The 22,723-nt window shown below is 45.9% G+C and overlaps 1 protein-coding gene across 2 annotated transcripts in view; it reads left to right on the forward strand.

Moving 5' to 3' along the window:
- The window catches only part of TMEM208 (transmembrane protein 208), a 198,179-nt gene that overhangs the window by 136,985 nt on the left and 38,471 nt on the right, over positions 1-22,723 (forward strand). The window contains exon 6 of one of the 2 annotated variants that reach the window (XR_003942212.1): positions 9,146-9,229. Coding sequence is in view for 1 of the 2 variants with exons in the window: in XM_030203744.1 (XP_030059604.1) it covers positions 9,156-9,229 (74 nt within the window). In the remaining variant the exon portion in view is untranslated. The remainder of the gene's footprint in view (positions 1-9,145; positions 9,230-22,723) is intronic. The other variant, XM_030203744.1, reaches the window with a different exon arrangement.

Consider the following 22,723-nt stretch of genomic DNA (forward strand, 5'->3'; position numbering starts at 1 on the left):
ATTCGACCTGTAACCCATACCTATCTCTTTGGTTCAGCACACGTATCATACATAACAAAGAAAAGTGTCTTATCAAAGTGATAACCCCTCTCTTTTTCAACCCCCCCGATGCGCATACCATCTGCTCCCAGCTCCTCAGTCAATTTTGTTTCTTGGAGAAGCACTATGTCCACTTTATAATCCCTAAGATATTTCAAAATACGCTTCCTTTTGTTTGGACTGTTTCCCCACCATCCTACCCCACCACACACACATTCCACATATCAACCTTAATCTGCGTCTGCATCATTTATAAGGAGAAGAAAAACAGCCTAACTACTCCACACTCTCTGGCATGGTCGGTTCCCCAGAAGCGCCCAATGAATGTACTCTCCATGTACTTGCAAAGGCACCTATCCCTCCCACCACCATTGCTCTTATATGCTTTCCTCACGTATGAGCTGACAATAGAACCCCCCCTCCATTGTCCACTACTGCCTATCTCCTCCCCCTCCCTTAACTTACACATCCAGTTACCCAACTTCCCTATCCCTCCTCCAGAAACCCCCCACTCTCACCTAACCTCGTTCTCCCCCCAGTCATGAACACCAAGAACTCCTCATACCGTTAGAAATCCCTACATTCATTCCACACACACACACACACACACACACACACACACACACACACCTCCAACCTCCTCCTCCCAAGTAAACATCGCCCCCCTCCCACTCATTTCCACATCAGTAGTCCTTATTAATGTACATATGTTCAGTCCAAAAGGCACTGAATAAAGTCGAAGCCTGCAGACCAAACGCCATGGGAAATTGGCCTGCCCAGCCTGCTCACATTTAGGAATTAAAGGCTACCAGACTACTGGGTGAATTCTGTGCCGTCTGCTCCTCCTTGTCTGATGATGCAATATATCCAGTATGCTCCCCGCTGCCTGTTGAAGACCAGGCTAGGTCTTCGAGCACTGCTCAGGAATTTCCACGCTCGCCTCCACTCGGGCCTCATCTGTGAAAGGTAAGCAGCGCTTGCCAGGGCCACCTGTGCAGCTCTTCAGCACTGATGCCAATAGCTTTTGCTTCCCTGTGCCACTCAGCCTGCCTGCCTGCCTGCCAGGCCTCGGACCTCCCGAGGATGCCAGTGGGCTTGTTCGGTCCTGGATACATTTTAGAAACACCTTTGCCTCCCCAGGTGAATTAGAAACCATTTTTTTCTGCCATGATATGGATATGACAGGTATAGGGAACATCACCAAGCATCGTTATGGGTCCAGTCCACCACTCTCAGCAATCCACAGTATATATGATGTCCCCATTAATCAGCATGGGGGTAGCCTAAAAGATGTTTCCCTACTCTTTTGTTGATTGAGCTCTTTCCAGCCATTAATGGAATTCCTTTCTATCTTTATTAAATTGTAGATTTTAAAATTGTACACCACTCTGACCTTTCCGAAGAAAGGGTGGTATATCAAACCTTGATTAAACTTATAAACCCATCTGAGGTAACAGCAAGATGGTTCATAACAACATGCTTATATGTGAGAGTTCTCAGCAAGCCAAATGTGCACCACCCAACCAACACAGACAGTCCAGTAGTCAATAGCTGCACAACTTATATTCCGCCAGTATCACTATGCTCGTATTAGCCCTCTCTTCAAGTCACTTCATTGGCTCCCTATCCATTTCCGCATACAGTTCAAACTCCTCTTATTGACTTACAAGGGCATTCACTCTGCAGCTCCTCAACATCTCTCCACTCTTATCTCACCCTACATTCATCCCCGGGAACTCCGTTCACTGGGTAAATCTTTCTTATCTGCACCCTTCTCCTCCACTGCTAACTCCAGACTCAGTTCCCTTTATCTTGCTGCACCTTATGCCTAGAATAGACTTCCTCAGCCTGTACATCAAGCTCCATCTCTTCAAATCTAGGCTAAAAGCCCACCTTTTTGATGTCGCTTTTAACTCCTAACCCTTACTCGTCCAGCACGTATTTTTATCATTCCCATCTTTGTAACTCCACTATCCCTTATTTGTCCTATTTGTCCTAATTAGATTGTAAGCTCTTTTGCGCAGGGACTGTCTCTTTATGTCCAGTGTACAGCACAGCGTACATCTAGTAGCGCTACAGAAATGATAAGTAATAGTAGTAATTGCCAGGAAATTGAGAGTTATTTTGAGGCACTGCAATCTTGGCTAAAATATCCTTTGCCGCTTGCACGGATTCCAAAAAGTGTGTAGCTCCTTCATGCTCAACTCGCAACCAGGCTGAATAGAGCAACGTGAACCAAATCTTCTAATTGAATAAGACCTTGCAAAGAGGACTAAATTCCTTCTTCTGCGCCATGACTCGGGCCAAATGCAAGGGGGAGAGAAGTCTATATGCCTCCTCCCCCCCCCCCCCCCCGAAAGCATAGGATGCTATGGCCCTCATATGTCAATACTTTGCCTGACCACAGAGCCTGTAGGATTCCCTGTTTATGGCAGAAACTCAGCAGGTGAAAAATCATTGCTCTGGGTCTGGGAGACTGGGTGTCTAAATGTCAGATGACGTTTAATGTGAACAAGTGCAAAGTGATGCATGTGGAAAAGAGGAACCCAAACTATAACTACATCACGCAGGGTTCAGCGTTAGGAGTCACGGTCCAAGAAAGGGATCTAGGTGTCATCGTTGATGATACGTTGAAACCTTCTGCTCAATGTGCTGCTGTGGTTAGGAAAGCAAATAGAATAGGCGGTTGAGGGGAGAAAAGGCGGTTGAGGGGAGATATGATAGAGGTCTATAAGATAATGAGTGGAATGGAACGGGTAGATGTGGAGCGTCTGTTTACGCTTTCCAAAAAAACTAGGACAAGGGGTCATGCGATGAAGCTGCAGTGTAGTAAATTTAAAAACGAATCAGAGGAAATTTTTCTTCACTCAACGAGTAGTTAGACTCTGGAATTCGTTGCCGGGAAAAGTGGTTAAGGCGGTTGACTTAGCGGACTTTAAAAAAGATTTGGACGGCTTCCTGGAGGAAAAGGCCATAGAATGTTATTGAATGGACGTGGGAATAATCCACTATTTCTGGGATGGGCGGGACAAATTGGTTTTTCTTTTGGCCCCTGTCGGAGACAGGGTGTTGGACTCGATGGACCCTTGGTCTGTCCCAGCATGGCGATGCTTATGTACTTATGTCATGTATGGGGCCTAAACGATGCGCCCGTTCAATACAGAGCAGTCCCACATGGTTCTTTATCTGCTATGAGGAGCCCAGCCAGGTTTCCAAGAAGCCAAGCAAATCACCCTCCAAAATAACTTCAGGTAAGCTAATGAGACTCAAATTGTTGTGCCTTGATTAAATTTCATGGTCCTCAAGTTCATCCTTGAGTTGAGTAAATCTATTAGTAGTGCGCTGGAATGTCATTTCTAGCTGATGTACCGAGGTCTCCAAGGCCTTTATGCGGTGTTGGGTTACACTAAATTCCTGACTCAGCTCTTCCTTACACGTAGATACCGTGTCAAACTTAACCGCGATGTGAGTAAGCTGGTTAGTAAAAGTAGATTACATAGCAGTTTAAACCACCACAATTTCGGCGGTCCACACCAAGCTTACCAACAGCGATGGTGGTCTATGTCAGTGTTTCCCAAGTTCAGTCCTGGAGTACCCCTTGCCAGTCAAGTTTTCAGGATATCCAGAATGAATACGAATGAACTTGATTTCAATACACTGCCTCCATTATATGCAAATCAATTGTGGATATCCTGAAGACCTGACTGGCAAGGGGTACTCCAGGACCCGACTTGGGAAACACTGGTTTATGTGGATCTGCTATCTTGGCATCCAGGGGCTTAAGGTGCTCCTTCTCCTTGCGCTTGACACCATAAAGCTGATTTACCAAGCCAAACTCCTCAATCCAAATCCAAATCACTTGCCTAAGCAGAGGGCACTAATTGCAGCTGAGAAGTGGAACGCTGGAGGGGAGTTTGAGCAGTCAGGCCCAGAAGCTCCCACTAGCAGTGACTGCACTGCATGGCGTCACGTGACTCCCCCCTCCCCTCCCCTCCCCTTCCCTCCATTTTTATCTGTTATCATACTTTATGGCTTTTTTTCTCCCCCTTTTGTACTTCTTATTACGTACTTTGTTTCCACCTTATTTTATTCTTTAATAATGTTCTCTGTGTCCAGGCCCACAGCAGTTCTGGGTGCCATATGCTGCCACCTTCTCTTACTGCCTTTATTCTTCTATTGCTGAATAATCAGCTATTTGCTGACCTTTAATTTTTTTAGGCACATTTCATTTAAGTGATAGCATCTGTTGGAGGCCAGATCCTGCTACCTGAAGAGGAGCCGAGCTGTGGCAAAGAAAGTAGCCATGTGCCAACAGGGTCTAATCGCCACCAGTACAAGAAGTGTAGATCAGTGGCTTGGGAGAGGAAAAAAGAAGTGGAGAAGACAAGGTGAAGGGTGTCCAGGCCCACAGCAGTTCTGGGTGCCATATGCCGCCACCTTCTCTTACTGCCTTTATTCTATTGCTGAATGATCAGCTATTTGCTGACCTTTAACCTTTTTAGGCACATTTCATTTAAGTGATAGCATCTGTTGGAGGCCAGATCCTGCTACCTGAAGAGGAGCCGAGCTTTGGCAAAGAAAGTAGCCATGTGCCAACAGGGTCTAATCTCCACCAGTACAAGAAGTGTAGATCAGTGGTTTGGGAGAGGAAAAAAGAAGTGGAGAAGACAAGGTGAAGGGAATCTGTGAAGAGGGAGAGGGGAGGGAGTTGAAGGAGGGCAAGGCATGGTGCAGGGGAGGGAAGGTTGAGAGGATACAGTGGGGTGGCAGGAAAAGGATAAATACAAAGGGGAAGAAAAATGTGCAGGGGGGAAGTTAGCAAGGTAGGAAAGGAGGGGTAGGAGGTATATAGAGTAAATATAGGAGGATGGGGAAGAGTACAAGGGGGAAAGAAGTCTATATTCCCCCACCTCTGACTTCCCCCGTTCCCCCCCATGAATGAAGGAAAGGGGAAACAAGTATTTGTCACATAATAAGTGAGCACTTTTAAACTTTTTTTTTTTTAATCCCATGGCCTAACGAGTTCACTACCAACAGCAATTGACTTTTCATCAGGCTGTGGCTTAGAGGTGAGCCTGGAATGACATCTGTCCTGTAGATTATTATTTTTATTGTTTATTTGGATTTTGCTCACACCTTTTTCAACAGTAGTTCAAGGTGCGTTACATTCAGGTACACTAGGTAACCTTTTAGTGATATGCATGTTGGGCTGTGGCTACAGCAAGGCTTCCATGCTGGTTCCTAACACTTAGCTGCTTCTATTCTCATCTCTCTATATAAAACGCACCTCCAACATTCTAATGAAGCCTCACTTTCCCAACGTTCTAAAAGTGAGGTGGCAGAGACCACTTTTTTGCTCCTTGAGTGTCTGCCCCGCCCAAGCGTCAAACGTGATGACGACGGGGGCAGAGCAATGACACTCCTCCCCCCTCCCTCAGTCGCTGTCCTCTCACTCTCAGCACCTGCCTTTGTCGGCACTCCAAACTTCACTTTAACACTGCTGCGCTGAAGGCATCCTGCTTTTCTCACTCACCCAAACACACTCTCTCTCTAACATCCGACCCATGAACAGCACGTTATGTCAAAGGAGAAGAGAAACTAAAGACAGATGCTTCACTACTCCTCAGCCCTCCCTCAATCGCTGTCCTCTCACTCTCAGCACCTTCTACCTGCCTTTCTCGGCACTCCAAACTTCACTTTAACACTGCTGCGCTGAAGGCATCCTGTTTTTCTCACTCACCCAAACACACTCTCTCTCTAACATCCGACCCATGAACAGCACGTTATGTCAAAGGAGAAGAGAAACTAAAGACAGATGCTTCACTACTCCTCAGCCCTCCCTCAGTCGCTGTCATCTCACTCTCAGCACCCTCTACCTGCCTTTCTCGGCACTCCAAACTTCACTTTAACACTGCTGCGCTGGTTGCTGGCTGGGAAGGGGCGAGTCAAGATGGCGACCTGACGGTGTGGAGAGTTTGCTCAGAAACGCTGCTACTAGATTCCTGAAATAATGCCTCATACTAAACGAAAAGGGGTGATAAGAAGCCAATTGCCGCTGGCTAGAACATCTTCCCCCTCGCAGCAAATGCTGGATAACTTTCTACATCAAATACCGTTTGATACCGGATTGGTGAGTCCGTTGAAGAGCCTAGGTGAGGGAGCACCCGGGTCTTCTGGACTGGAGATATCGCTCACACCACCGGAGCTGAATCCTCCTCCTTGCCCGGCCGGTGCAGTGGATGATGGGAGCGCGGCTGACGCGGAAGGCGCTGAAGCGGCACTACCTGTCGGCGAGTTGTCTGCTGTGAAGGCTGGGGAGGCCGAGAGGCCCGAGAGAGCTCAGGAGGAGGCAACCCTAACGGCTGTTTGGAGAGCAGTTCAAGATTTGACTGTGGCTGTAAAGAATTCTACAATTGAAATCCATCAAATAGTGAGTAAGATTGAGAAAGTAGATGCCTCATTGGAGCAGGTAAAAATGGATTGCGCAAGCCAAGTGAATCAGTTCAATACAGAAATGAAAGAAATTAAGGTTTCAGTAGGAGCCTTGATTGAAGAAAAGGTTAAGATACAACGAAAGATTGAACAAATGGAAAATCATACTAGAAGATTGAATTTAAGACTATTGAATTTTCCACGTTCTCCATTACTGAATCCAACTGACCTATTTAAAAGTTTCTTGCATGAAATATTACAGATTCCTGTTACTAGTATTCCTCCGTGCAATAAGGTTTTTTATATACCTGTCAAGAACCAAGATTTTAAAGGTCAAATGGAAACAGAACAAAACTTAATTGACTTTCTGGAAAATTCTACCTGTGAGATTAAAGACCGAGGAACTTTGATAGTTCAATTTGTTTTTGAACAGGACTTGAACCATGTACTGAATTTATACTTTAAAAATATTTCTAAATTATTTTATGGGCAAAACGTTTGGGTATATCCGGATGTTTCTAGGTCTACCCAAGATAGAAGAAAGATGTTTTTGAGCTTGCGCAATGAGTTAAAAAATTTGGGAGCTACATTTATGTTGGCATATCCCTGTAAATGTAAGATCACATATTTGGGGAATAAGTATATTTTCCTAGAACCATCACAGCTACAGCTGTTCTTGGACCAGAAAAAACTAAGCAGTCCGTTAGAGAAACAATAACTTTCAGTTTTAAATATACGGTTATCAGGTTAAGCCGAGTTTTGTTGTACTAGATGCTTATAAATTTTCCTTTGTTACTTACCGCCCCCTCAACCAATGTTGTGGTCTAAGGAAGAGAGAATATTTAATTGCTGTATTAATACCTGTAATAATGTGGCTCTGTGTTACTTTACAAGGAAAGAATTTTGTTTTTGCTTGTTATAAAAAATTCAATAAACAAATTTAAATATAACACTGCTGCGCTGAAGGCATCCTGCTTTTCTCACTCACCCAAACACACTCTCTCTCTAACATCCGACCCATGAACAGCACGTTATGTCAAAGGAGGAGAGAAACTAAACACAGATGGTTCTGCCAGGTAAAGCAGAATTCCTTCATCACAGCATGCACAGTCACAGAATTTGGCCAGCATGTCAGGCATAATATTTACTTCATTTAAATTTCTTATGTACTGCCTGCAAGCTCTTGAAACACTGTATGTCACTCTCTCGCTCTCATACACTCTCTCGGTCTCACAGGGAGTCTGTGTATCGCACACATACTCTCACACACTCTCTGACACACACTGTATCTGTGTAAAACACACTCTCTCTCTCACACTCACTGTATCTCACATCCGCACTTGCACACACTCTCATTCTCACACACACACTCTATCTCTCACAAACACACTCGCACCCACACTCACTCTCTCTGTCACACACACGCACTCACACATTCACTCTCTCTCTCTCACATAGTCACTCTCACACACACTCTCACAAACATACACACTCCCAGGAAAACCTTGCTAGCGCCCGTTTAATTTGTGTCAGAAACGGGCCTTCTTTACTAGTATATATATATTTATAGTAATGTATAGGCTTTTGTGACCTTAGAGAGTAGGGGTGGGCAGTCTTTATACACAAGAGGGCCACATGAATGTTAGTACTATCTCTAGTGGGCTGCACACAGAAAATTAGCGCCATATAATACAAAGCTAACAAAATTTCAGGTGATGAATGAATATTTGACAACCTGTTAATTAACTATAGGGATTTTTTTACACAACCAGAGTCAGTTTTAACATATGACTACTTGAGACTCCAGAACATATGAAAAATCTTTTCTTTATTGACAATAAATGTCTTCCCTTCGTTCCTTCTCAGTGTCCCACCTTCCTGTGACGTTTCCTGTTTCCACGAGGGCGGGACACTGAGAGGGAACGAAGGGAAGGCAGGAGGAGGCGAGCCTGGTCCTCTATTGCCGGCGCTGCGACTTCCATGTAAAAAAAAATAAAAGATTTAAACGCGTTGCGGGGGGGGGGGGGGGCTGTCGGGAAGCTAAGGGCGGGCAGGTGAGGCTGGGGCGCTGGAACTCGACGGAGGCTTAAAAAGGGCGTTGCGGGTGGCAGGAACGGAAAACAGGGCTGGGGAGCTAAGGGCAGGTAGGTGAGCCTAGGGAATAAAGGTGCTGGTACGCTATACCGGCGCATACCGGCACAAAAAAAGCACTGCTTAAAATCACCAAAACTCTGGTTATTGATGTTTGTACAGATTGTTTCCTATATATAGTTCAGTCGCCACATAAAACTCGGTGGCGGGCTGCAGGTTGCCCACCCCTGCCTTAGAGTATGTGCTGACAGCCCACCTTTCTCCCAGAAATCAAATGAAAGTAAAAGACAGTGGGTAAGACGAAGGGTGACCATGGGCTGGGAGTGCCTTTTGGTCCATAGTTTGCCCATCCCTGCAGTAAACTGAAGAATCTATTTTGTATGTTTTCAGTCCATTAGAATTCTGGCCCTCTCTGTCCTTCAAGGGTTCAGTACAAGAGAATGGAGGGGCAGTTTTTGGAATGTGCACTCTGCCTCCTCATTTCTTCATGAGCCTATATATGAAGGTAGCAGCCCAAGAGTTCAGATTGTCTTCCAATCTCTGTTACTCCCAATGACCCTTCCTTTCCCTCTCTTTACTGCAGGCACCTGAAGATGTGATTTTACTGACAGCAATAGTCGAGGTGCTGAGCTGCTTCTCTCTCTATGTCTGGTATTTTTGGCTCTTGGTAAGTTCATCGATTGCTGTTTGTTCGTTTAAGTCTACCAAAGGTATAGCCTTGCACTGTTATAACAAGCTGTCTATCTAGCTTTCTGAGTATATGCAGAACTACAACAGAGCGAAGCATAGACCAGTATAGTCGAAGCAGCTCATAAATCCTTTGAGCCCCAGGCCCTTTCCACCCCTATCACTATTGCCAAGGGCTCCTGCCCTCTACTTTACTGAAAAGGTCCCTATCTCTCTTCCATCCTGTATAGCCGCAGTCCTCTGGATTGAAATGTGAAGGGGGGGTATTGGATGGGGGGGGGGGGGGGTATATGAGGATATGCAGAGGAGAATAGTGTTCATATTGGATTGAGAAAATACTCAAGGTTAACCTATCTAGCACAAGAGCACGTGGGAGGCCACAGGTGTTTGTACTGTGTAGAGGGAGGTGTGCTACCAGCCTGCTTGGGACAAAGCTGGTGAAAGTGCTGGAGAAGGAAAGACCCCTGATGCAGGCGTTTGTACGCCGAAACACGGCCCGTGTCGGGTATTCATCATTAATAAAGGATTGCATTTTTCTCATTCCTGAAGGCCCAGTGTTTACTTTTTCTGTTTGTTTGGTTGCTTTTGTATGCTGCTTTCCCTCTGTTTTGTGACTCAACACACATGGTGAGCACATTTGCTAAGTGTTTACATTGGTGCTGACTCCAAGAGGCTTTTTCCTGTTGCAGAGTTGAATAGAACATGGAAGGGGCAGCTACCAAATTATTAGTTTATTTCTGTCTTTCAAGCCAGATATGTTACATATGACTGAGGTGATGTCATGCACTGGAGGAGCAGTACTGTGCACTGGGTACAAAAATGATGACGCAAGCAACAAAACACCTGAATTCAGTTATCCAGAATAATAAAGATCTCAGACGTCATCAACACCACATTCTTTCTCCAAAACCTTCCATTTTTGCCCCTGCCTCAGACTAGAGAGTTGAATGGGGACAGAAATTTTACCCATCCCCACCTATCCCCAATGGAATCTAACCCATATATACCTGTACCTGCTAAGATCCATTCCATCCCCACCCATACCCGCAGGTGTCAATTCTATTATTACTTGCTCATTCAAACAAGTGAGTGGTCAAGTCTCATTCTGGCGCTGCAACTGCCTCTCTCGGTGCATTCCAAGCCTTATTCTGGAGTCTCTAGAGATTTTGACTATACTCCCATGGCAACTTCTTCCATCCCTGCAGGAATCTTGTGGCAACTTACTTTCAGACCCGCAGGAGTCCTGTGGGTTCCGTGGGATTCCTGCAATCCCTATTCCTGTGCAGCTCTCTACCTCAGACCTCTTTCTGGTCTATTTAATTTAAATATGGGCATTTATAGTCCGCTTAACCTTCAAGTTCAAGGCAGAGTACAAATCAATCTTTAAAACAACAATTCACAGAAGAATGACATTTTACAATAGAACGTTAGCTTACAGTGAAACAGTAGCTTGCAATGGAACATGTTCAGCATAACATTAACAGTGGGGCTTATTTGCTTAATATTGGGACGAGTGTAGGCATAACTTCAGAGGAGTGGCCTAGTGGTTAGGGTGGTGGACTTTGGTCCTGGGGAACTGAGGAACTGAGTTCGATTCCCACTTCAGGCGCAGGCAGCTCCTTGTGACTTTGGGCAAGTCACTTAACCCTCCATTGCCCCTTGTAAGCCGCATTGAGCCTGCCATGAGTGGGAAAGCGCGGGGTACAAATGTAACAAAAAATAAAACAATGGAACTTGTTTATATAACCTTTATTTTGGGTTGTTTTAACATCTTTTGGAGAGTATTTCTTATAATGTATAGGTTACTTGTGGTCTGAATTCCCTGGTATGTCTACTTGATATTTCTGAACCATGGTGCTCTTGTTTGTAGGGTCCCCCGCCTGTTTTGTATATATTATTGAGTTCCCTGGGTGGGGACCGCCGATTGACCGTAAAAGTTTTGGAAAAGCCATGTTTTCAATAGGTGGCAGAATTTCATATAGTCTGATGTTATTCCGATCTTTTAAAGGTAATGAGTTCCACAATTCTGCACGCCTCCCTAGTAGCATTTTGTTAAGTCTTTTTCAAGCGACATGCTTGTTTATTTGGAAGTACCAGTCTGATGTCTGCTAAGGATCTGAGTGATCTTCTGGGCCTATAAATTCCATTTCCAAAGACCACAAGGCTTCAGCGCTAAAGCTGCTGTTAACAGATGATAGCAAATATGAGAGTTGAGTCAGCTTTCAAACACATCACAGTGGTCCCAACCCCTCTTGACCTCCATATAGAAAAGATCTGTGAGATGCTTTTGGATGAATAAGTCCCTGCGCTCACTACTTTCTCACACTTCTGAATCCAGGATCCTAAGATGCATAAGCAAGTAAGGCAGACAAAGGGAAAGGAGAAATTATGTCTAACCAGATAATTTTCTTCTCTTTAGTCAGAGACACCATTCTGCACAACTGGGTGTTATCCCTCCTACCAGCAGGTGGAGGCAGAGAAAAATGAATTCTGCCAGTGACATCACCAGAATAAGCTGAGGTGCTCCCTGGAACAGTTCAGCTTGCATCTTCCCAAGCAGCTGAAAGTCCCTTTGTAATTCACCCATGCTCCATCAGCCATTGCAACTGCAATGATAATCAAGTGAGTAAAACACCACAGAGTGGCTCTTGCTACCCTGCATATGCCAGGATATAGCCATATCACAGGAACCCCATATGGCTGCCATTCACAAAATGATTTTTTTTTTTTTTTTTGAAGCATTGAAAAGGAAGCCCAGAGCACACCCAGAACCCCTGGCCGAGGTCTTCCAAGATTGCAGAATGGTGTTGCTGACTAAAGAAAAGAAAATTAACCATTAAGACATAATTTTTCCTTTCTTATTGTCAGCTTTACTGTTCTGCACAAATGGGATGTAGCAAAGCTGCCTTAATCCACCTCGCAGTGGAAGCCTAGAGGCCGCCTGGCCCTTCCAAGCGCCATGAAAAGTGCCAAAAGGTGGACGAAGATGAAATTCATTTGTCTTCCTCAGGTACCAGAACAGCATCCTCCGGACATCCTAGCTTGTGGACCTTCTGATCCTCAGACGCCCCAAACCTTCTGCCAAAAAGGAGTCAAGCAGACTTCCTGATTTAACATGGAACAGAGACGCTGCTTTTGGTAGAAAGAAGGGGAATGCACACAGTGACCCTGAGTCCTCCATGAAGCACAATGCCTGCAGCTTGGAGATTCTATCAGCTTGGAGATAGCTACCAGAAACCACTGTCCTCATAGCTCCTTGGTGGAAATCGAGCACAGAGTCTCCGATAGAGCCTTGGACAGCGCCCAGAGCACCAGATTGAGGTCCCACGAAAGGAGGAAAGGATACAGCAGAGGGCGGAGATGCTACCCTATTCAGGAACTGAGCCACCTCTCTATGCAGACCCAAAGAGATACCCTTCACCGTCCCATGAAAACTGGTCAGAGTAGCCACCTGGACACTCAAGGAGCTCAAAGCCAGCCCCTAATCCAGGCCTAGCTATAGAAACCCCCAAATATTAGGAATCTGAGCCCTCCAGGGAGACAGGGATTGCTCCCCACATCAGGATTCAAGAACTTGCCAGACCCTGACATAAGCCAGGTACCTGCAGACCTTTCTGGAGTACAGCAGCATGGAGACCACTGTGGGGGAAAACCCATGCTTCTCTAAGTATCCCCACCCAATGGGCAAACTGTAAGCCAGAAGGAATTCTGATCTGCCATGTGTACCGGCCCTTGCCGGAGCAGACCCCAACCCCTGGGTAATGGAAGAGGATCCTCCACCCGAAGGTACTGAAGAACCCCATACCATGGCTTGCGAGCCAGTCCAGGACTGTGGGGGCAAAACATATCACACTGGAGATGGTGCAATTAGGAACGAGAACTCTTAGTATATAAATTAGCACTCTGGGATTAGAAAAACAATTATACGTTCTTTTATCTATGTATTCAAGTCCACAGCCCCAATTATACTGACACGTAACTGATATAAGGCCCAATATTATAAAAAGAATAGTTTGTTTATTTAATTGGCAGCAGGAAAGAATAGTATAAACGCAACAAGTACCTATCAGATAGCTAAAAGAGAACACACTTTGTACCCCAGGCCCACTACAAAAATAGTAACAGTTACAGCCTGGCCAATGGAGCACAGTCCTCCCTCGGATGCTGGAGTAGAATAGCTGACGGAAGAACTGGCAGAAGCTGTGCAGTGCAGCTTTCTCTTGGGACATGGATGTGCAGCAGCTGCAGGTCAGGTGGCGCACGGTGAAGGGTTTTTCTCAAAGAAGATGCAGGGCAGTGGCATAACTTTACAAGTAGTGTAGATCTCTGAGGCGTGGGCAGCTCGGATCTGGGAGTCCAGTTGTCATCTGGTCACCATATCAACAGATCTTCAGATAACTGTTATACTTTTCTACTGTTACACTTTACTTCTATTCTGCAACAACCTTTCAAATTCAGTGCGGATTACAATTTTTTAAATTTTAAGAAGTCTTTATTAACAGGTAATACAAAACATCTGAAACATAATGCACTATGCAAATCATGTTACATATCACTTATGTAAGCCAACAATCTCTTAGGATATCAAGAATATAACAGTTCTTACAGTATTGAAATGTCAAATAAAGTATTCAGATTTACAATACCAAAACTTCACTTTTCCAGAGTTTTTATATGTATTTACTGGTCCCCGCTTCATATTCTCTCTGGTCACATATATCCCCATCCCACCCTCCCTCCCCCTCCCACCCACCCTTCCGGCACCACCTTAACAGAAAACTTTAATCGATTTATACATGAAGGAGAAAAGAATCCCAGATCTGATGCCATCTACATATTTGATTATGCCTTTCTGCTAGAAGTTTTTCCATCTCACAGACCTGCCTCAGTCTTTGGACCCATCTGGTAATGGGCGGAGTCATGGGCTGTTTCCAATGGGCAGCAATTATAACTCTTGCAGCGGTTATAGCCTGTCCCACAAATATGTGCTGAGTTCTAGAAAGACCTGCAGCTCCCCCAAAGAATAAGAAGAAGGTTGGGCTCCATGGTATTGGGCTTCCCGTCCACCTCTGTAGTCTGCTGTGGATTGATCTCCAATAAGCCCTGACCCTCTTACAAGTCCACCATATGTGTCCAGCTGTGCCCCGCACCCCACAACCCCTCCAGCACAGCCCCGTCAGTGTAGGGTATATGCGCTGGAGACGCTCAGGTGTCAAGTACCAACGATACAGCACCTTCACCGCATTTTCCTTGAAGGGCACATGAGACGACACTCTCACCACAGCCCGCTCCATCCTCTCCCATATTGCCTCCTCCAAATCTATGCCCAGCTCCCTCTGCCAACTCTTCCTATGAAGTGTATAGTTCGGGGATTGCCTGTTAATAATGTGATAAAGGCGAGAAACCAGCCCAGTAGTCTTAGGTGGACCCTCACAGATAGTCTCTAGTGCTGTTTGCTCCCTGGCCATAACCTCCCGAACCGCCCGTGTCTTAAGAAAGGAAGCCAATTGGAGATAGGCGTACCGGTCAGACCCCACTATCGGGAACTTCTCAAGGGCTGCAGGATAAGACAACAAATTCTCACCCTCAAATAGTTGACCCCACATTCGTAAACCCCCAGTGTACCATCTTGTGAATACTCCTTTTGTCGTTCCGGGGTAAAACAATGGGTTATAGGCTATGGGGGACAGACGAGACAATGTTGTACGTCGATGTAAGAACATGCTATCCCAGTTTGAAAGGGTGACATATACTGAAGGACAGAGTCCTGCCTCCAGGGATCTAAAAGAGCCCGGGATCCACATGAGAGCCCCTAATGACCTTTCACCCAAAGTGTATTGTTCAAGCTGCACCCACTGCCTATCCGGATAGTCCTGAAACCATTCCACTGCTGCGCGTGCCTGGACTGCTCTATAATACCAAGCCAAGTTAGGTACTCCCAGCCCTCCTCTCGCCCTATCCTGATACAGGACCGTGCGTGCCAAGCGCGGACGCTTTCCCGCCCAGATAAAGCGCATGATACGGTCCTGTAGCATTGATAAAAATTTACGTGGCATTTTGATTGGGAGAGCCTGAAATAGATAAAGCAGGCGCGGCAGGACATTCATCTTTACTGCTGCTATTCGGCCAAACCATGAGAGAGCAATATCCCCCCATTTACCCAAGTCCTCAATAAGTGCCTCTGCCAACCCTTTATAATTAACCGAAAAAAGATCCGAGAGATCTGCTGTCAGATTAACCCCCAGATAGCGAATGCTCTTGTCCGCCCATCTGAAGGCATAGGAAGTCCGCAATGACTCCATGAGCTCCATCGGAAGGGTTACGTTCAAAACTTCAGATTTGGACATATTAACTTTAAATCCCGACACAGTCGAGTATTCCTCTATCTCCCGCAGAAGCCCAGGGAAAGTGGACAGGGGGTGAGTGACAAATAACAAGACATCGTCTGCGAAGAGGGCTAGTTTATGTGTTCTCCCACCCATGGAGAGTCCTGATATATTTGGATTAGCTCTAAGCCTGGTTGCAAATGGCTCCATTACCATCGCAAATAATAGAGGGGACAAAGGGCAGCCCTGTCTAGTGCCTCTATGTAAAGGTATCATCCCTGAGTTACCCCCGTTTACACGAATACAGGCTTTAGGGGAGCTGTAGAACGCTTGGATCCATCCACGGAACTGCGGTCCTATCCCAAAGGTCTCCATCACCTTGTACATGAATGGCCAATGCACTCGATCGAAGGCCTTTTCAGCGTCCAAGCTAAGAAGGCAAAGAGGCCTCCTCATTCTCCTAGCCAGGTACATTAAATCGACCACTCGCCTAGTATTATCAGTAGCTTTTCTATAGGGGACAAATCCCACCTGATCAGGATGGATAATACCTGGGAGCAAGGGTGCCAATCGATTAGCCAGGACTTTAGCTAGAATTTTGACATCGGCGTTTAAGACGGATATAGGGCGAAAGGACCCGCATTCCTTGTGATCTTTATTTGGCTTGGGCAGTACCGCAATCCACGCTTCCAACATGGAGGTGGGCAAAGACTCCCCTTTCCCAATTAAGTTAAATAAGTCGGCTAAGAGTGGGGCTAATTCGGTGGTATATTTCTTATAGAATTCGTTAGGGAAACCATCTATCCCTGGTGATTTACATGAGGGTAGGTGTTGGATGGCTTTTTGTACCTCAACCGGAGTGACCGGCGCATCTAGGGCTGCCCTTTGCTGACTGGTTATGGAGGCCAATTCACTCTCCGCCAGGTAATCCAAGATAGTTTCTTCAGGTGGGTTCGTCTCCTGCTCGTATAGTTCCTGATAAAATTCGCTAAAGCGCCTCCGTATGGCCTCAGATGTATTCAGCAAGTCACCTTTCGAGTCCCTAATGTGGGTGACCGTTCGGTCCACTCTTTGCCTGCGCAGCTTTATAGCCAAGAGGCGGCCTGCCTTGTTAGTAAACTCGTATGATCGAACTTTATTTCTGGATTGTAGCCAACTTAGCTGTTCGGAGTAGATAGAGTCCAGCTGGAGCCTCTGTCCACGCAGCTCCTCCAAAACAGCAGGGGAGCCACTTAGTTTGTGCTGTGCCTCCAGGATCCTGATCCTTTCCAGGCACTGCGCCAGCTGGGCCCTACGAACCCTCGCTCGCCTACTAGCTATCTGTATAAAGTAGCCTCTTGAGACTGCCTTCATAGCATCCCACACCACACTGAGGGGAGGACCCGATTCCATGTTTAGCTCCAAGTACTCTTTAAGGACCTTCCTACAACCCTCCACCACCTCCCCCTCCAGTAATAGATCTGTGTTAAGTGTCCATCTTTGGTCTTTGACCTCTGCTCTGATGGTCGGCAGGGTTACCCAAACTGGGGCATGGTCTGAGATTGTTATACTGCCAATTTCTGCTTTCGGGCCCCTCTCTGCTAATGTGACGTCAAGGAAGAGGTAATCGATCCGGGAGTATGACTTATGTACAGGAGAGAAAAAAGTGTAGTCCCTAGTTGTCATATGACTTAGTCTCCAAACATCCAGGGTCCCCAATGAGTGAACCATAGAGCCCAACGCCAATGAGTCCCTAGATATCGGGTGCTGAGGTCTCCCGGATCTGTCCAACACAGAATCCATAACTTCGTTAAAGTCACCCCCCATAATCAAAGAGCCCCGGGTGAATGTAGCTAGTATGTTTTTCACTTTAGTGTAGAAGGTCCCCTGATGCTCATTTGGGGCGTATATCGATGCAAGCGTGAGGTCCACCTGATCCAGAACAATTTGCAAGAGCAAAAAACGACCTCCCGGGTCTCGCCTAATTCTCATTATTTGGGCCGATATTGATTTATGGAACAAAACTGCCACCCCACGTTTTCTAGAGTCGTCGGCAGAGGAAGCGAAGAAGGCGCTTGGGTATTCTGGGTGGGTTAACAGTCGCTCATGTGCCCTGCGGAAATGAGTCTCCTGCAATAATACAATGTGCGGCTTCAGCAGCTGCAGCTCTTTGAAAAATTTCTGCCTTTTCTGAGGCATGTTCAGCCCCTTAACATTATATGATAAAATTTTTAAGTCTGTACTCATTCCTGGGATGTTACATCAGTAGTGTTTCCCACTAGGTGGGATCCATCCACTTCATGTCTTTGTGCTATCCAGTGCCAGTTGTGCCCCCAACCCTCCCCAAACCTCCCTCCCCCCAGCGATAACCCCCCCCCCTTCCTTACCCACCTCATCCCCCCCTGTCTGACACCAACTAGAGGGCTCAAGTCCCAATAGTGGGAGATGAGGAAGTGACACACCAGCATCCAGGCGACCCAGCCCCCCCCCCCCCCCCCCCCCCCCCCGAGGTTCCCTATGTCATCACCAGGGTCAAGAACCCAGATTGGGCAACCATAGCCACCCATCCACATGTTTGGTCCCTGCCCGCCATCCATCACCTTAAACTTTCCCTCTTCTCAATCTCTTATAGCTATATAGCATCATGCACAGAGTGTCCCACAGCCTTAATTGCCATTTCATCTATTAATTAAAGAATTAAAGTTCACTTATGCAAGAGATGGCAATAATAAACAAAAAACAAAACATTTTCAAACTTGAGACAGAGGGTAACATTAGTTACTCTCTACATCATTACCAACCAGGAGATCAGTATCAGCCATTGTTCCTCTGGCCAATTTTTGGCTAAGTCCTTTGATAGAGTGATTCCACCAGGTTACCGCTTCAGTTCAGGTTTCTTCCACAGCCACTTTTCTTTTTGGAATATTCCTTTTAGGTGTGGCAGGGATCCTTTGCCACTTTTGGAGCTTAGTTTTCGTGGCTGGCGCTAGGGCGCCTGGTGGTTTGTTCGTCTGCACCAGGCCTGCCCCATGCAGTGATTTCCAAGCTTCTGTCATCGAAGTAGCTCTCAATTTGACACCCTGTAGCGTGTAAATCAGGGAGAAAGGAAAGCCCCATCTGTATGTTATCTGCTCTTTGGCTAGAATGTCCAGAACTGGTTTCATAAGACGTCTTTGTTGCAGGGTGAACTGTGATAAGTCTTGATACACCGATATTTTAGACCCACCATATTCTAGGTTGGGCGTTTTCCTGGCACAATTGAGCAGTTGTTCCTTTATTTCATACCGGTGGAACCGTGTGATAATATCCCGTGCTCTGTTTTCCTGCCGCTGACCCAAGGATCTATGTGCTCTATCGATCTCAATCTTGACCCCTGCAGCCTCGGCCCCCAGCAAGCTGGCGCACATTGTCTGTACAATCTGTATAACATCCTCTGTCTCTCCGCCCTCAGGAACTCCGCGGAATCTGAGGTTGTTTCTCCTTCCCCTGTTTTCAAGATCATCAAGCTTATAGGTTAGATCTATGTGCTTTTGATCTAAGGCTTGGAGGTGGGCCTCGTGTGAATGCATGGACTCAGAATGCTCTTCCAGCTTAGTCTCTACCTCCTCAACTCTGTTCCCCAGCTCGCGGAGATCAGAGCTCAGCGTCTCCATTCTATCCAGAATCTCATCCCTCGACTTGTTTATATCTGCTTGTATACCAGACAGTATCTGGCGAAGTTCGCCTGAGATTCCTTTTTTAGTATGCGGTTTCCGCGATTCCGCTAACGACAGCGCTGAGTCAGAGTCAGAGGGAGAGACCGGCGCCATTACCTCGTGGCGCTTCGCGGTTTTAGACGATCCGCCGCCTGCTGACTTCTCCTGCTCTTTAGCTCGCGCCGAAGACGCTTTACTCATCCTGCTTTCAATGGGGAGCAACTAGGAACACTGCATGCAGTACCAAAAAGGTTGGTGATAGCTTTTTATAGCTTTTGTAGTTATCGAGGAACGGCAGCTAGAACGCTAGGCAGCCATCAGCATCGGTGACGTCACTTCCTCTGCGGATTACAATTTTAAGAGGTTGAACCTCTCCAGATAACCTCTTGCTTCCCAAGAAGATCCTTGTATTCAGTTCTTGGGTGAGAAAGTGACCCCAAAGGTTATCACAACATTCTTGTTTGTTGCAGATGTTATGACTTGAGGAATCACAAGTCTGCCCCTTTTATGTCATTCTGGAGAATCAGCTTGACCAAGAACCATTGTTCTAATAAACAATATGCAGATGTTGTCACAGTTGTCCATCTATTGCATCAGCCAAGTATACAGGGGACTTTCCTGCAGCCTTTGCAAAACCTTGCCAAGTCATTCTGACCTTATTCCATGTCTACATCATGTAGTGCAATAGGCTCTTGCAAAGAAGCTTTAATTAGCCAGACTCTGTATTGAAGTGTAATGTATTGTAATGCTATATAGTGCAGTGTAGGGGTGTTAACCCTACAGGACCATATGAGGATGACGTGTAATCCTGCGTAAGAGACGGCTGCTTTTTATTGCACTGTATCCTTACTACAGATTTATGTAAGCCACTTTGAGCCTGCAATCAGTGGGAACATGTGGGATATAAATGTAAAAATAAATAAATAAAAAGATTGTTACAGAAACATTTAGAGTTCTATGATAACAAAATGTTGTGATACAGTAGAAATTGGTCTACATCTATACGGGTGATCAAGCTTGAAATATATGGTACTTAAAGTATTTGGAACAGAAGTGTTATTAATGCATATTATGTTAGTAGTGAACTTACAGTTTTTGAAATCGAATGGTGCCCAAAAGTTAAACATCAAGATGTTGTTAGTGCACATTCTGCTAGTGGCGAACTTACTCGTCATTTAATTGATGGTATTGAAATGGAGCTGCAGCATCTTATACGTCAAATTGAAGTAGTGCTGTGTAAGAAAATATTCTTGGTGCCAAAGTAAGCAAAGGTAATACACAGGTAGAATAGTGCCGTAATTTATTCTCATATTGCGTTTAAACACCACTATGTATTCTTCAAGGGTGACTTCGCTCTTGCTAAGGTTAATGCTAAAGCAAAAAAATGCTCCTCTGGCCCTTTCTTTAAAAAGTAGCGTTCTCTACACAAAGTGGAGTGGCCTAGTGGTTAGGGTGGTGGACTTTGGTCCTGGGGAACTGAGGAACTGAGTTCAATTCCCATTTCAGGCACAGGCAGCTCCTTGTGACTCTGGGCAAGTCACTTAACTCTCCATTGCCCCATGTAAGCCACATTGAGCCTGCCATGAGTGGGAAAGTGCGGGGTACAAATATAACAAAAAAAAAAAAGTGCACCGTATCTTAAAGCTCTGTCTTAGCAGGTGTTACAAAAACTCATAAACTACGTGGGAAAAGGACATAAATCTTAACCTCCTAAAAACTTTTCTAATCTCGAGAGTAGACCCGGATTGAAAAATGTAAACAGAACAGTCGTTTGTCATTATATTTAAAAGACGCCAATTCTGACGGTGCTGATGATGTCACAACTTTGAAGGCATGGTTTCATAAAATTAAATAAAGTAGATCAAGATCTCAAGAAAACTTGGGAAAGTATTAACAGACAAAATAAGGGGCAGGAAGAATTCGGGTGAGAAATATAATTATGAAAAAAACAGAAGTGATATTTGTGATGAATATTCATAAATTGAACGCTGACAGTGGGATCACGTGACTATATAAAGGTGACAGATAATAAAGATTAAAACATTGTTCACCACCATGCAGTGTCCAACATCATTCTGACCTCTTTCCCCTCTGGAGCAGCAGAAACTCCCACAGGGCTAGGCAGACCGCCTGGAACTGCAGGTGATGGATGGACCAGAACGCACGCCAGCCCAGATAGTGAGCTCCCCAACTGAGGAGTCTTGCATCCATGGTGACCAGAACCCACTGCAGGGGATCCAGAGGAACCTCTATTCTCCAAGGACAAGCAGGCTGATTATTCTCACATGTGGTTCGACGTCCACGTCGGTCCGGGAATCGTCATTTTGCAATAGAAAAGAACAAAAAAAGTTTTGCCAGAGTATTCTGGTGCGCGTGCAGCGCACACTACGCATTCGCAGAGTAACTTCCCACCTGCTGCACGAGCGAGTGCCTCAGTTTTTTCTTTTTCTGTGACGAGATGCGGCAGGTTCCTCCTGTGTTCCTCGTTGAGACCTGGGAAAGGAGTCTTGTAAGAAGAACTTTATCCTTTTAGTTCCCTCTTAGTATTTTTTCCTAATTTTAAGTTTTCAGCATGGCCGGCTTTCTCCCCTTTTTGTGCCCTTTCATTTTGGCACAATCGTGTCTTTTGATTTCGCCGAGGCCATTTTTCCTTCCATGTCATCGAGGACACCCAGTGGCTTCAAACATTATACTCGGTGCAACCGGACTGTCTCAGGTACCGATACCCATTCTTGGTGTATCCAGTGCCTTGGGCCCGACCACAGCACAGCTGCTTGTAGTCTGTGTCTTTTTATGAAGAAACGGACCCAAGTGGCTCGAGAAGCTCAGCGAGAGAAACATTTTGAGGCTCGGTCTGGTCCTTCAGCGTCGGCATCGACATTGAGGGAGGCATTGACGTCAGAAGCAGAGGTATTGGCTGCTGAGAGACCAAGTCGCACTGGGAGCAGTGAGGCATTGAGTGGGTCTCCACCTGTCTCGAGGCCTCCTGCTTTGCAAGTCCCCTGGGACCGACCATCGTTGGATCCGACCTCGAGGAGACGTGAGGATTCCACGTCAACCTCGTCGGTACCGAGGAATCTCAATGACAGGCATCGAGCAAAGGCAAAGAAGCATTGTCATTGATCTCCTTCTACACACGGTGCCTGGACCTCCGGGGCGTCAAGGGACTCGGCACCCATGAAGTGTCGGCGCCAAGATTATTATTATTTATTATTTATTGCATTTGTATCCCACATTTTCCCACCTATTTGCAGGCTCAATGTGGCTTACATTATTCTGTCATGGTGATCGCCATTTCCGGAGTGAGAGATACACATGGTATTACATTAGAACATGATTGACACAGTAGATTAAACAGTCAGTTATAAAGATGACCACTCCCCATCTATACAAGAGGTGCCGATGTGTCGGTCTCCTAGCAGTACGGTACCTGCCCCTGAGCCTCGGCAGATTCTGCCACCGACTATTCCACCG

The sequence above is a fragment of the Microcaecilia unicolor genome, chromosome 5 (genome assembly GCF_901765095.1).
Source record: "Microcaecilia unicolor chromosome 5, aMicUni1.1, whole genome shotgun sequence".
NCBI lineage: Eukaryota > Metazoa > Chordata > Amphibia > Gymnophiona > Siphonopidae > Microcaecilia > Microcaecilia unicolor.